Source organism: Haliotis rubra, unplaced genomic scaffold (assembly GCF_003918875.1).
Source record: "Haliotis rubra isolate DU_JTF1 unplaced genomic scaffold, ASM391887v1 Scf210, whole genome shotgun sequence".
In the NCBI taxonomy this organism is placed as follows: Eukaryota; Metazoa; Mollusca; class Gastropoda; order Lepetellida; family Haliotidae; genus Haliotis; species Haliotis rubra.
In genome coordinates this window covers 1,265,332-1,278,567 of record NW_025766115.1, presented here as the reverse complement: position 1 = coordinate 1,278,567, position 13,236 = coordinate 1,265,332, and the positions used below count along the sequence as shown (strand labels likewise).

Genomic DNA, 13,236 nt, shown 5'->3' with positions numbered 1-13,236 from the left:
CGTGTCCACAGTAACCAGAGTGCAACAATGTGACAACGCGACATTTTGATCATTTGTCGCATTGTCACTATGTCGCATTGTCGCGCTTTTAATGATAGCTCTTTTATTCACCTAAAGGGCGACATGCGACACGACACGATGTCGCATTGTCGCACTTTGGTTAATTTTGCCACTTTTTGCTTGTTCATGTGAGGGCGACAACGCGACAATGTCTCTTCTAGGATTCCATACTTATGCGTGTGAGCGTTGCTACTTGAACTATTCCGGACTAATACCAGTTTTATAGTGCTAGCCCTCTGATACTGGCACAGTTACCATTGATACACATGACACAGACCCCCACAGACACAGGGTACTCCCTCCAAGACGACCTGTTGTTGCCGAGCACCAGACTCGGTTCACTTCTTTGGTATGAGTGAGTGAGTGAGTGAGTATAGTTTTAGCAATATTCCAGCAATATCACGACAGGGGACACCAGAAATGCGTTTTACACGTTGATCCCATGTGGGGGAATCGAACCCGGGTCTTCGGCGTTAGAAGCAACGCTTTAACCACTAGGCTACCACACCGCCCATTGTTTGGTATGAGTGAGTAAGTGAGTTAAGTTTTACGCCGCGCTTAGCAATATTCCAGAAATATCACGCCAGGGGACACCAGAAATGGGCTTCACACGTTGTACCCATGTGGGGAATCGAACCCGGGTGTTCGGCGTGACGAGCAACGCTTTAACCACTACGCTACCCGGCGCCGTTCGTTTGGTATGACGCTTCCAGGGTATCGAAGACTGTACACAAGTTCCATGCAACAAGATTTTATTAACAGTTCACATGTATATCACAGAATTCATCCGAGTAGGTAAAGGGTAAATAAGGTAACAATATTAGATGGAGCAAAGGATTAACATCACATGTTATTAAGACACATCAGTTCACTGTAAAGATACTAGAAGTAGCTATGCAGTCTTCTTCAAATTATACTGTTCCTACCCGTGAGAGACGAAACAAAGTGTTGCGCCAGCTCACTTCACCTTTCCTCATAATTTGTAAACAAAACAAACAAAATGTAACAATAATGAGGCGAAAACGAAAATGCAGAAATCTATAGGCGTTTCAGGAAAGAGACACCGAAGCAATATTTACACTGAATAACAGTGGGTGAGAAACCGATTAGAGATGATTGATGTGTGCCAGGTCGAATTCCAGGTCTCTGATTGGCGTTTCCATGGTGATGACCTATCGTCAGACATGGCGAATTACGTTTCTGGTTGTAATCTATATTGATAAGTAACTCGTGCTTAAGTCGAATTCACCTTCACGTATGTCGAGACTGTATTGTTTCAGAGTGTTAATAAACGTTCTGTGAAGTTCTCTGTAAATAGAAGTATCTATAGATATTTGTTTTGTGGAGGGTCACACTTAGTATCAGTAGTAAGCAGTCATTCAGATGACGTCACGCACTGCTGCGCTATGTATTTATACGCCACTGTGAGCAAGAGGAAGGACTAAGCATGCATATATTTGATACCAAAATGGGTTTGTAAGAAAAAGATTTATGCAGCCGTGAATTTATATCATCATCTATCTTTCAACAAATTGTTATAAAAACCAGTTACGTTTTGAAACAACTCGTAATATAAATGGTACCAACCCCTCGTCTAGTAATTTTTCTATTTTATACTTAATACTGAGCATAGGAACCAACCAGCTTGGTTCGCCACTGTGTCGAAGCGTTAGCGCAGCAGACCCCGGGAACCAGACTGAGGAACCAAGCAACATTTACAAACGTGTAACCCGTCTGGGTCAAGCGTCAGTGTTGTGCTGTCTTTCCATCTGTATCGCTTACCCTAAATCTAGTTATCAGACAACGAAAACTTAAGGAATGCCAAACGTGTTTCGCATGATTATGGCTAGTCTTTAAGGCCGTGACAAACTAATTATGAAAAAAGCGGGCGTCGCATAATTTCTTTTGCGTTGTACATTAACCGTAGATCAACAGTAATAGACAACATTTTATAATAGGTGATAATGTCAAGTTGCAGTCGTGACAAGCTTACTACGGACGGACAAACGTACATATGACGGACAATGTGCTGCTGTTCACTTGAACATTTCGGTCAGGTGAGCTTCGCACAGACACATGTGACTAGGTAAGCCAAAGCCGAACACTATGTACTCTAATACACACAGATCCTGCAGACTCGTGTCAGGCTGTGCTGGTTGGTTGCAGACACATCCTCAGATCAATATCACCGCGTCTTGTTGATCCGTTCAGCCTGCGAATTGCATCAATATGTTCTGGAGACCCATTACCCGTTCATGGCGTGATCTACAACCCGTTCATCCTGTGGCTTCACCAACCTACCCTGTAGACTTACAATCCATTCATCCTGTGACTGCACGAGCATATCATGTAGAAGTACAATCCATTAATCCCGTGACTATACCAACCTATCATGTGGACTTACAATCCATTCATCCCGTGATGAATCTGAAGTCAATCTTCTTGACACCCACATAGAAAATCATTTCCGACCCACAGTCAATCCTTTTCCACACGACCACACAATCATCTACATGTAGTCAATCTTTTTACGCCACGCATTCAATCATATTCCCACTAACACGGTCAATCATTGCCACGACCTAACAGTCAATCATCTTTACGCCCAGTCGACCTTCTTCACACCACACAGTGAATAATCTTCACACCAACACAGTCAATCATCTTCACACCAACACAGTCAATCATCTTCACACCAACACAGTCAATCATCTTCACACCAACACAGTCAATCATCTTTACATCAACACAGTCAATTATCTTTACATCAACACAGTCAATCATCTAACACGGTCAATCATTGCCACACCAACACGGTCAATCATTGCCACACTCAAACATTCATCATCTTTACGCCCACAGTCAACCTTCTTCACACCACACAGTGAATCATCTTCACACCAACATAGTCAATCATCTTCGCACCAACATAGTCAATCATCTTCACACCAACACAGTCAATCATCTTTGTATCAACACAGTCAATCATCTAACACGGTCAATAATTGCCACACCCAAACATTCATCATCTTTACGCCCACAGTCAACCTTCTTCACACCACAAAGTGAATCATCTTCACACCAACATAGTCAATCATCTTCACACCAACACAGTCAATCATCTTCACACCAACACAGTCAATCATCTTTACATCAACACAGTCAATCATCTTCACACTTACACAGTCAATCATATTCAACCCCCAGTCAATCATCTTCACACCAACATAGTCAATTATCTTCACACCAACACAGTCAATCATCTTCACACCAACACAGTCAATCATCTTCACCAACCAACACAGTCAATCATCTTCACACCAACATAGTCAATCATCTTCACACCAACATAGCCAATCATCTTCACACCAACAGTCAATCATCTTCACACCAACACAGTCAATCATCTTTACACCAACACAGTCAATCATCTTCACACCAACATAGTCAATCATCAATACATCTTTACACCAACATAGTCAATCATCTTCTTACACCAACACAGTCAATCATATTCACACCCAACACAGTCAATCATCTTCACACAATCCCCCCACACCCCACTGAAACAGTCCCGGACGTTCACAGCCACACAATCTGTCCTCTTCAGGTCAATATGGATCAATCTATATCTCCACACAGACTATGCTTTGGCCACACATTTGGGTTTGAAAACAGAGATACCACCTCCCCAGTCAACCACACACAACTCGTCGCGCAGACTTAAACAAACAGACGCTGGCTTCTTGATACCATTCTTCTCACTAAGCACTTTTTCACACCTAATGCTGGTCCCCACTTGTACTCGATACACCGCATTGGCGTCCTGGTCGACCACGTAGATGCTCCCGGAAGACCTTTGACAACACAATCCACCAAGACTGACGAACTTCCGGTCACCTGAAGGTGTAAAGGAAAAGCTCTTCTCCCCGACCTTCCTGCCGTTCCTAGTCTTGATGTCATACCCGACCAGACTTCTCTGCAGAGTATCAGCGACGACAAACGTGTCAGTTGACACACCACACATGTGATTGGGCGTGCAGATGGCCCAGCACTGCTGGCTGTTCTCCAGCAAACAGTGTCGTCTGGTCAGTTGGAAACGATTGTCAACTTGTACCATGTCGATTCTAGCGGGCCTGATTGAACTTCCGGTGAGGAGGGTGTTGGTGGCCAACATCGCCACGCTACGAATGTTGACCTCAGTGTCAATGATGCGCAAGAAGTACAGTTCCGGGATTGAAATGAAGACTATCTTTCCCTTATTTAGAAGGTTGACCACAACACAGTCCTCTAGAGATTCGTCCAGCGGAGCTACAGATGTCGGCTTCCCATCGACCTTGACCTTTGTGTAGGTTTTACATCCTTGGAAGAAGCCCTCCCAGAGAAGGACGTGGTTGTTGTTATAGTCTGTGATAACGATTGTATTTGAATTTGATAGACAACATACATCTGAAAACTGTCTGTCTACTGACGTTCTGTAAAAACCAACCCTTTCCATCATGTCGGAATCAACAAAATAGGCAGGCATCTCATGACGGTTTAAGTCATTAGAACTGTGACTCTTCGTAGTGCACAGAGGGTTAAGGTTGACTTGCAAGTTAGCTTCAGAATAAAACTCAGGTGTTGGATAAGAAAGAGTCATGGCTCCACAAGGAAAACTGTGTCGTAGATGGTCGATACTTCTACCTGTTTCTATGAGCGAACGCCGATGACTGTACCGCGAAGGGTGCTGATTCTGTAGAACAAATGGGCTCAGAGGCGGGTCCTGAAGAGACGGAGAAGCTGTACTGCTCTCCTCTGCATCCTCTTCCTGGTGTCTTCCATTGTCTGGGTTTGGTCCAGCAGGGAGAACCTCCGGGGAACCATCTTCTTCATGGTCTGGATTCAGCACAGAGGTTCTGACCGGAGATGGGTCAACTGAAGGGGGACACACATTCTCAGCTTTATCACCAGCCTGTGGAAGAAGATATTCTATCATATTCTGAACCATGAAGTTATTCTGTATACCTTCTACCCAGTGGCTTAAGGGCATTTCATAGTTTTTAATAAAGTAAAACTGGTTGCATAGTGGGCAAGGAAATCCTTGCTTCCTCCTTGCACGAAATGCATTCTGGGATTGTATGTAGGAGTCTAGACAGTGGCAGCAGAAGGTGTGGAGACATGGCAGGCACTTAGGCTGACTGTACATCTCGTAACAAATCGGACATGTCAGAAACTTCTCTCCGATCTTCTTTGTTGTGGGGGTAAGGCGGTTGGTTGTGGAGACGGGCGACTGGGCATGTTGACTGGCTGCTGCTGTGTTCAGGGGGGTCACTGTGTTGGCTGACGATACATGTTGTTCGCTCCCACAGTCAGGACCGTCACTCACAGATGGGGCGCTCTCGGCCATGATGTCCCTGCAAGAAGATGAACATGACATAAATAAAAGCAAAACTATCATTGCGCTTATTGCAAAGACAAAGGGAAAAGGCTCATATTTGACATAGGCTGACGTTCGGAAGAAAGTATAAACATGTTTTGGGTGAATATTTTGAAAATATACGCAACATAAATAGTTTAAGTAGAGTTTTTGTTGTGACTACCAAGTCCCAAATACTGTGTCCCCGTTGCCCAAACACCACAGATATCGTACTAAACTGCGACGTGGCCAGAGCATCGCGTTCCTCGCTCAACATACACGATACAGTCGATGTTGACGGGTTTGTGTCTTGAAGAATCACAAATGGGACCAAGCAGTTGTTGGACAACGTTGATAAGCGAAACTTCTTATATACACATGTTTGGTCGTTCTTCAATATTACTCCGAAGACCCGGGTTCGATTCCCCATATGGGTACAATGTGTGAAGCCCATTTCTGGTGTGCCCCGCCGTGATATTGCTGGAATATTGCTATAATATTGCGGCGTAAAACTAAACTCACTCACTCTTCAATATTACGTTGGCATGTTTTATCACTCAGCCTGTTTTCCAACTTTCGATCTCTTGTAGTCATTGTAAGAATAATACCATTCTCAGGGACACACTCCTTTAAAAAAAATCACGATCAGTTTATAGGAAAGAGATCACCAACGTGACTATATGTAGAACTATTAGAACAAACATATCCGCGTAAAAACCCATCACTATGTCCTGTACTGACTGACTGAGTTTGGTTTTACGCCGCTTTTAGCAATATTCCAGCAACATCACGGCGGGGGACACCAGAAATCGGCTTCACACATTGTACCCATGTGGGGATTCGAACCCGGGTCTTTGGCGTGACGAGCCAACGCTTTAACCACTAGGCAACCCCACCGCCCCCTTTGTCCTGTAAGCTGACCTAGATATCTTTTCCTCATTTGCCTTACTACCGAGCCACATTACAGCTTTGTTTACAGTGCTGTCATCTGTAATGATGAGGGTCTGTTCTCCTTTGAGGGCGTCATGAAATAATAATGAAATCCTGCAATCATTCACCCGGAGCAACATTGTCTACCCTGGCATGACTCAATCACTACATTGCTATGTTTCAAGTATACATTGTTATCAAGTGCGGTTAGACCAAAATCACAATGTGTTTGAAACACCCTTATCAACTCATCAACGTATATAACGGGTCATCTCAGACAGTCTTTTCAAAATCGTATCATATGGTTAGACTATATAATCAGAGATGTGTATTGTAAATCCCTGCGATGTGAATTGTAAATCCCCAGGCTGTGAATTGTAAAGTGGGTTCCCAGACCTCTGCTGTGACTTTGCACTGATCATTTCTAAACCTAGGATATTATTCATGATTGATACAACTTTGTCTTGCTATCACTGATCGTAAAATACCACGTTATTGAAAACTTCTACTATATAGTGACGATAACTGGTTTCGAACCTGCAACCCTTCGCTCTCTAACCTGGCGGTTTTATCCACTAGGCTACGACGAATCGCCGTGAAGAAGGAGATTGTTTGTCAGTACGAAACGTGTGTTCCTCACAAGACGGGTAGTGCGGACAACGCACGTGCAGGACACGGGTAGCACGTGCATTACGCGTGTAAGGCAAGGTGTTGGACTGCCAGTCGCATTCCAGTTGACACGGCTGTTCCATCATTTGCGGGCTGTCCCATCAATGTTGTTCTGCTCGGGGCGTATTGATGTCGATCGTTATATATTATTTTAAAAGATATTTTACGCAAAAACGGTTGATAAGTCGTGGTTTCTCCTATACATAATAATGGTCATTGAGGGTAGTCTGTCTCACAGTCCCTGAACCACATTATTTTCCCAACTGCCTAGCCCTCTCTGCAGTCCCAAAGCCCTAAATGAAGCAAGTCTAGATTTGCTCTGGTTCTGAATCTCCAATCTTACTGGGGCTCCTTTTCAATTTGAAAGGGAGTATTTGTTACTATCAAATTCTTCATATATTAAGAGACTAAGCGTTAGTCTATATCGAGTGTAAAAGATGTTCCATCATAGTCTGCATGTTGTCCATAGTTGCTGACCTTGCAATAAAATCATAACAGGGTGCGTGTACAAATCTTCATTAAACAATGTTCAGATAACCACATACAAATAAACAATATTTTAATGGCTGCCTCAGCTTCTTGGTACACTGTACGGTTGCACACTTGTTTGTATTTTATGTTCCCTTGTTGGCGCGTTCACATGCCTTTCATGTCTAACCGGCACACGCTCATTGGCTATATGGGGGTTAGGAAGAACTCAAAGTTTTTTGGCATATAGTAGAGAAAGGTCCAACAACGAATTTCTGTTATCGTCATAGCTACCGCTTGGGAAACCAACCGCATCAAAATCGCCAATATATCTTATTACCTCTGATCAGTGCCAGTTGAGGTCGAACCAACAGTAATGGCAAGGGAGCTGTACCTTGAACTCTTGTACCATAATCACCAATACTTGAAAACGACAAAAACATTTTTAAACTTCTGATCTTGGGTTGTTTCTCAAGGCAACAGACCGATGGCGAATTTCATTGACATCTAATGGATCTTGTAGTTCACTATATGGTTTTAATTTGCATCTGTATTGATAAATAAAGTCATGTATTAGATCTTTCTCTCTTGATTCTAAAGATACGCATGAACGTTGATCTAAATCATTTCAAAGATATTACACCCAACAATACTTCAGAGACTGAGGACACCGATTTAACAAACCAGTTCCCACCCCTGCAGAACTAAACGCAAATTTGGTGGTTCGACTGAAGCGCCACCTTTGGCTATTACGAGTTACGTCATTTCTCTGTGCCTCCTATGGACCAATCACATTCCACCTTGCGTTTGCTTTAAACAAAATGGCGGCGCCCTGTCTTTGATCGATATTCAAGATCTATATTGTAATAAAACGCGTCCAACCTCGCGATGTGCATCAGATCACTCAGCACCTCGATTAAAAACGCAAAAAGATTTGGAAAATATCTATTGACACCAAGTTGATGTGCTTTGTATATCCTGCGATCGACCGCAATCGGCAGTCGTAAAGCTGTTTACGAGGAGACTCGTCAGTCCAGTCATAATATAACTTAGACGTTCGAACCTAGTTTCGGCAAGACTGGGAATTGGACTTTTCTAATAAATAATCTCCCTTGCCATCGGAATATACATATTTATATCAAACTATATTGTATAATGGAAACCCATTCCGCTCTACTGTGAAGATAATCTGCATTTATATCAACCAGTGTTTGGTCTGTGTTTGGTTTTGGGCTCAGGCGGTAAAAACACATAAAACCTCATAGGTGTATTATCAAATGTGTTTACATAGAGTAGGATTGCTGTTTAATCTACCTAAATTTATAATATCACGGTTCGTCGTGTTCTAAACGAATTCGTCTTTTGAAGCAAGCCATTTTACTGTTTTTAAAGAAACCTTCTACCATATGTTTCGTGCGACATGGCACGGGTTGTCAACAATTGACTTACCACAGATGTATAATGATGTGGTATTTAATTCAGTCTTGGTCGGGACGGTTAAACGCAACAAACTAAAGATCATGGAATATTCCTAGAAGTATAGAATAGTATCATATCTTACTAAATATAATATAATAAAGAGAAATCTTTTTGCCTCTCTTAGCATAGTCTCTATCACAAGCCTTTCGTCCGAATTAGCCCGGGGTGTCGAAATCTACTTGAACGTCACAGATATACCATCTCATGTGTTTACATCTATATAATCATCTGATATTTACGTAAACACTACTTTATAATGTCACAGTTCGTGGTATTTACTGCAAACACGTTACTCTAAGTAGAGGCGTTTTTCCCATACACTCAACAAGTATTTAGTCCAACCTATTACCGGCAGTCAAAATGAACCTTTACGTCACAGATGTACCGTAAAACATCAACATAATAGTCAGGTAAGTTAACTTATAAAGCAATATGAAATACTGCACATACCCAACGGTGATTGCGAAGAGTGTGTACTAAGTGAGTGACTGAGTGTAGGTTTACGCCGTTTTACACTATTTAGGCAATATCCCTACGGACCCATGTAAGGAATCGAACCCAGGTTTTCTGTGTGACGAGCGAAGGCTTCTATCACAAGGCTGCCTCGCCCCACAATGTGTAACACAGTCTGTCTCACAGTCTCTGAACAACAATATGTTCCCTATTGCCTAGCCCTCCCTGCAATGCTGAAGCTCTAAATGAAGCAAGCGTACATTTTCTCTGGTTCTGAATCTCCCATGTCATTGGGGCTGCTTTTCAATTTAAAGGGGTTTATTTGTTACTATCAAAATTATGTATATATATATATATATTATATTGGCATGAGTATATTATTGGCATGAGTATATATATATATATATATATATATATATATATACTCATGCCAATAATGGTTGTCACCCTCCCCACCCCAACCCCACATACACCCCCACCCCACACCCCTCTCCAATAAAGATAATTGCAGGGGTTGACAACCATTATTGGCATGAGTATATATATATTCAGAGACTAAAAGTTAGTCTAATGGTAACAAGAATCCAACTTCAGATGCTAACTATCTGGATAATGGAGCTAACTCGTTGACAAGCAAGAGAAAAGAGAAACATGTTTTGTGGCATCCTTAAACATCATAATCATATCCCCTATGTTAGCATCATAATCATATCCCCTATGTTAGCATCATAATCATATCCCCTATGTTAACACCATAATCATATTCCCTATGTTAACATCATCAGAGCCAGCGGTTATGAAATACCCACAGCACAAAACAAATCGGTTTTGGTGTAACAAAATGTATACCGATTCCACAAACACCAAGAATTGTAGATTCCAATACATATTACCATTTTCTATCACCGATTCCTCATTTAGCTGATGTTAACATGTCACTTTGTTATTGTTCATTTAAATTTAGAAATTCTAATTGAATATAAATGAATAAATTATGGAATATTTCTTAGCCATACACGTGTGAAGCGAAATGATATCCCGTCCTAGATACAGAACTGAATTTAGATACTCACTGAGTAAAATTTCTTGGTCTTACAGTCGAATGTGAAAATGGTTCCCCTGGATCGAGAACATGCTTTCCTCTCACAGCAAACATTGTCCTCGTGCCAAGGTGTCTGGGCTAGGATTGGTCTTTAGAAACCAATGCTTGTCAAGTGATGAATATAGGAACCCGGATGTAATGTACACTTTGATGTTGCATGTCATCGTATCCCAGAAGCGTAGATCGATGCTCGTCAATTATTGAATCATGTTCGATTACTAACAGGCAGGTAGCCGGAACACTGCCGAGTGGGACTTCTAACAACAAACCGTTGAAAGGTGTGTTCTCGATAATCATTTAATCATTAGAAGCAGAATCCTTTGGATAAATGCCAACGACGATGAAACACATTCTTAATATTTATATATATATATATAATTCAGAGACTAAAAGTTAGTCTTATGGTAACAAGAATCCAACTTCAGATGCTAACTATCTGGCAGATAGAGCTAACTCGTTGACAAGCAAGAGAAAAGAGAAACATGTTTTGTGGCTTCTTTTAACATCATAATCATATCCCCTATGTTAACATCATAATCATATCCCCTATGTTAACATCATAATCATATCCCCTTTGTTAACATCATAATGATATCCCCTATGTTAACATCATAACCATATCCCCTATGTTAACATCATAATCATATCCCCTATGTTAACATCATAATCATATCCCCTATGTTAACATCATAATCATATCCCCTATGTTAACATCATAATCATATCCCCTATGTTAACATCATAATCATATCCCCTATGTTAACATCATAATCATATTCCCTATGTTAACATCATCATATCAATCATCATAATGATAACCCCTATGTTAACATCATAATCATATCCCCTTTGTTAACATCATAATCATATCCCCTATGTTAACATCATAATCATATCCCCTATGTTAACATCATAATCATATCCCCTATGTTAACATCATAATGATATCCCAATGTTAACATCATAATGATATCCCCTATGTTAACATCATAATGATATCCCTATGTTAACATCATAATCATATCCCCTATGTTAACATCATAATGATATCCCCTATGTTAACATCATAGTCATATCCCCTATGTTAACATCATAATCATATCCCCTATGTTAACATCATAATCATATCCCCTATGTTAACATCATAATCATATCCCCTTTGTTAACATCATAATCATATTCCCTATGTTAACATCATAATCATATCCCCTATGTTAACATCATCAGAGCCAGCGGTTATGAAATACCCACAGCACAAAACAAATCGGTTTTGGTGTAAATGCCAACAACGATGAAACACATTCTTAATATTTTTCTAGATTAACAATATCTGCACTTACCGATGATGATTGGCTGTTATCGCTGTCTTATCGATCATAGATGCATGCAAGGAATGTCGTAACCATGCCAGGACACCTGTATGCGTCTAGACCGTTGAATACAGAACAGGCCTCCGGTTCACGTTTGTGAACACACATTTAACATTACCATCAGTTAAAACAAGCATGAAGTCCTACTGATAAATAATTTGTTTCAAATCGCCATTGCTGCGTGCTTGCGATCGAGTGAATTATCACATATTCACAGACCTACACTTATATACAGCCGATGTGTAGATATTACGACACATACCGCGTATTCTGTGATTCATGAGGCGACGAACTTGCAAAATACTAAGAACATCGTGTTTCATTTACCGTATGGACATTACGTATATACGTACCCCTAATCTCCTAGTCTCCCGGTAGCGAAGAATACGGCTGTCGAAGAACTGTTGGGTAATATCTCCGCCATTACGTTTCCTGGTCGATAACAGCGCCTGTGGATTTGTGTCAGTCTGCGACTGTTCCAGGCGGGCTCTAGTTCCAGGAACTGTTGCTGCTATCCATGTTTATGGTATTTATAGATTAACTCTGTTTATCCATCTTTCTCTGCGTGTGTTTGCCTCTCTGCTGAATTCAACTTGAGACTACCGGAAGTTCATTCCCGACGGCAAAGGAATTTGTGGCCGAAAATACTGCAACGTAATAGAAAACGAAGTCAGAGGTCATTGGATCGTTCGAGGGGAAGCTTCCATTGTATATATACATGTATTAATTGTGTAAAGTGTACGCACGATGCGAGGAGCAAGGTCGATTTGGATTGTTTTATCTTATAAATATCGGATGAGTACGGATGAAAGCTCGTTTACATTTCACAGCTTATTGCATGCAATTATCGCATGCCAGACATATCGACGCGAGAAGCTTGGTCGGACGTTTCAGTCGTGTAATTGTTTGTTTGTCTCATATAATAATTCTACCGCTGGTAAGATGACCCAGATATTTGCAATTGAACTGTGATTCACACGGGCTTAGCCCAGAGGATAAAGCGTTCCCTTGTCACGCGAGAGACCCGTGTTCGATTTTCTCGACCCGTGAAGATAGATACGGGTAGATCGAGACTCATGCTGTTGATCACTGGATTGTCTGGTCCAGACTCAGTTATGTACAGACTGCCACCATATAGCTGGAATACTGCTGAGTGCGGCGTAAAAAACTCACTCACGTTCTGTACTATTTTAACCTTTCGTAGGACAGGATGTAACCTCAGTCTTTTCTGACTGCATCCCTGGTCCAGTGGACATAGCGTCTGCTCAGAAAACGGAAGGACAGAGGTTCGAACCTCACATTCTACC

At 41.5% G+C, this 13,236-nt stretch overlaps 1 protein-coding gene across 2 annotated transcripts; it reads right to left on the bottom strand.

Annotated features, from left to right (window-relative positions):
- Positions 1-3,070: 3,070 nt before the first annotated feature.
- On the bottom strand, positions 3,071-12,562 carry LOC124276634. Of its 2 annotated transcripts, none has more exons than XM_046712298.1 (3): positions 12,283-12,562; positions 3,308-5,456; positions 3,071-3,237 (listed from the first exon to the last, which is right to left on the bottom strand). In XM_046712298.1, exon 2 carries the CDS (start codon positions 5,447-5,449, stop codon positions 3,704-3,706), a length of 1,746 nt encoding a protein of 581 aa, XP_046568254.1. In that variant the 5' UTR covers positions 5,450-5,456; positions 12,283-12,562; the 3' UTR covers positions 3,071-3,237; positions 3,308-3,703. The 2 variants fall into 2 exon arrangements, with proteins under 2 accessions (XP_046568254.1, XP_046568253.1); XM_046712297.1 differs by lacking the exon at positions 12,283-12,562 and adding an exon at positions 10,531-10,664.
- Positions 12,563-13,236: the final 674 nt, after the last annotated feature.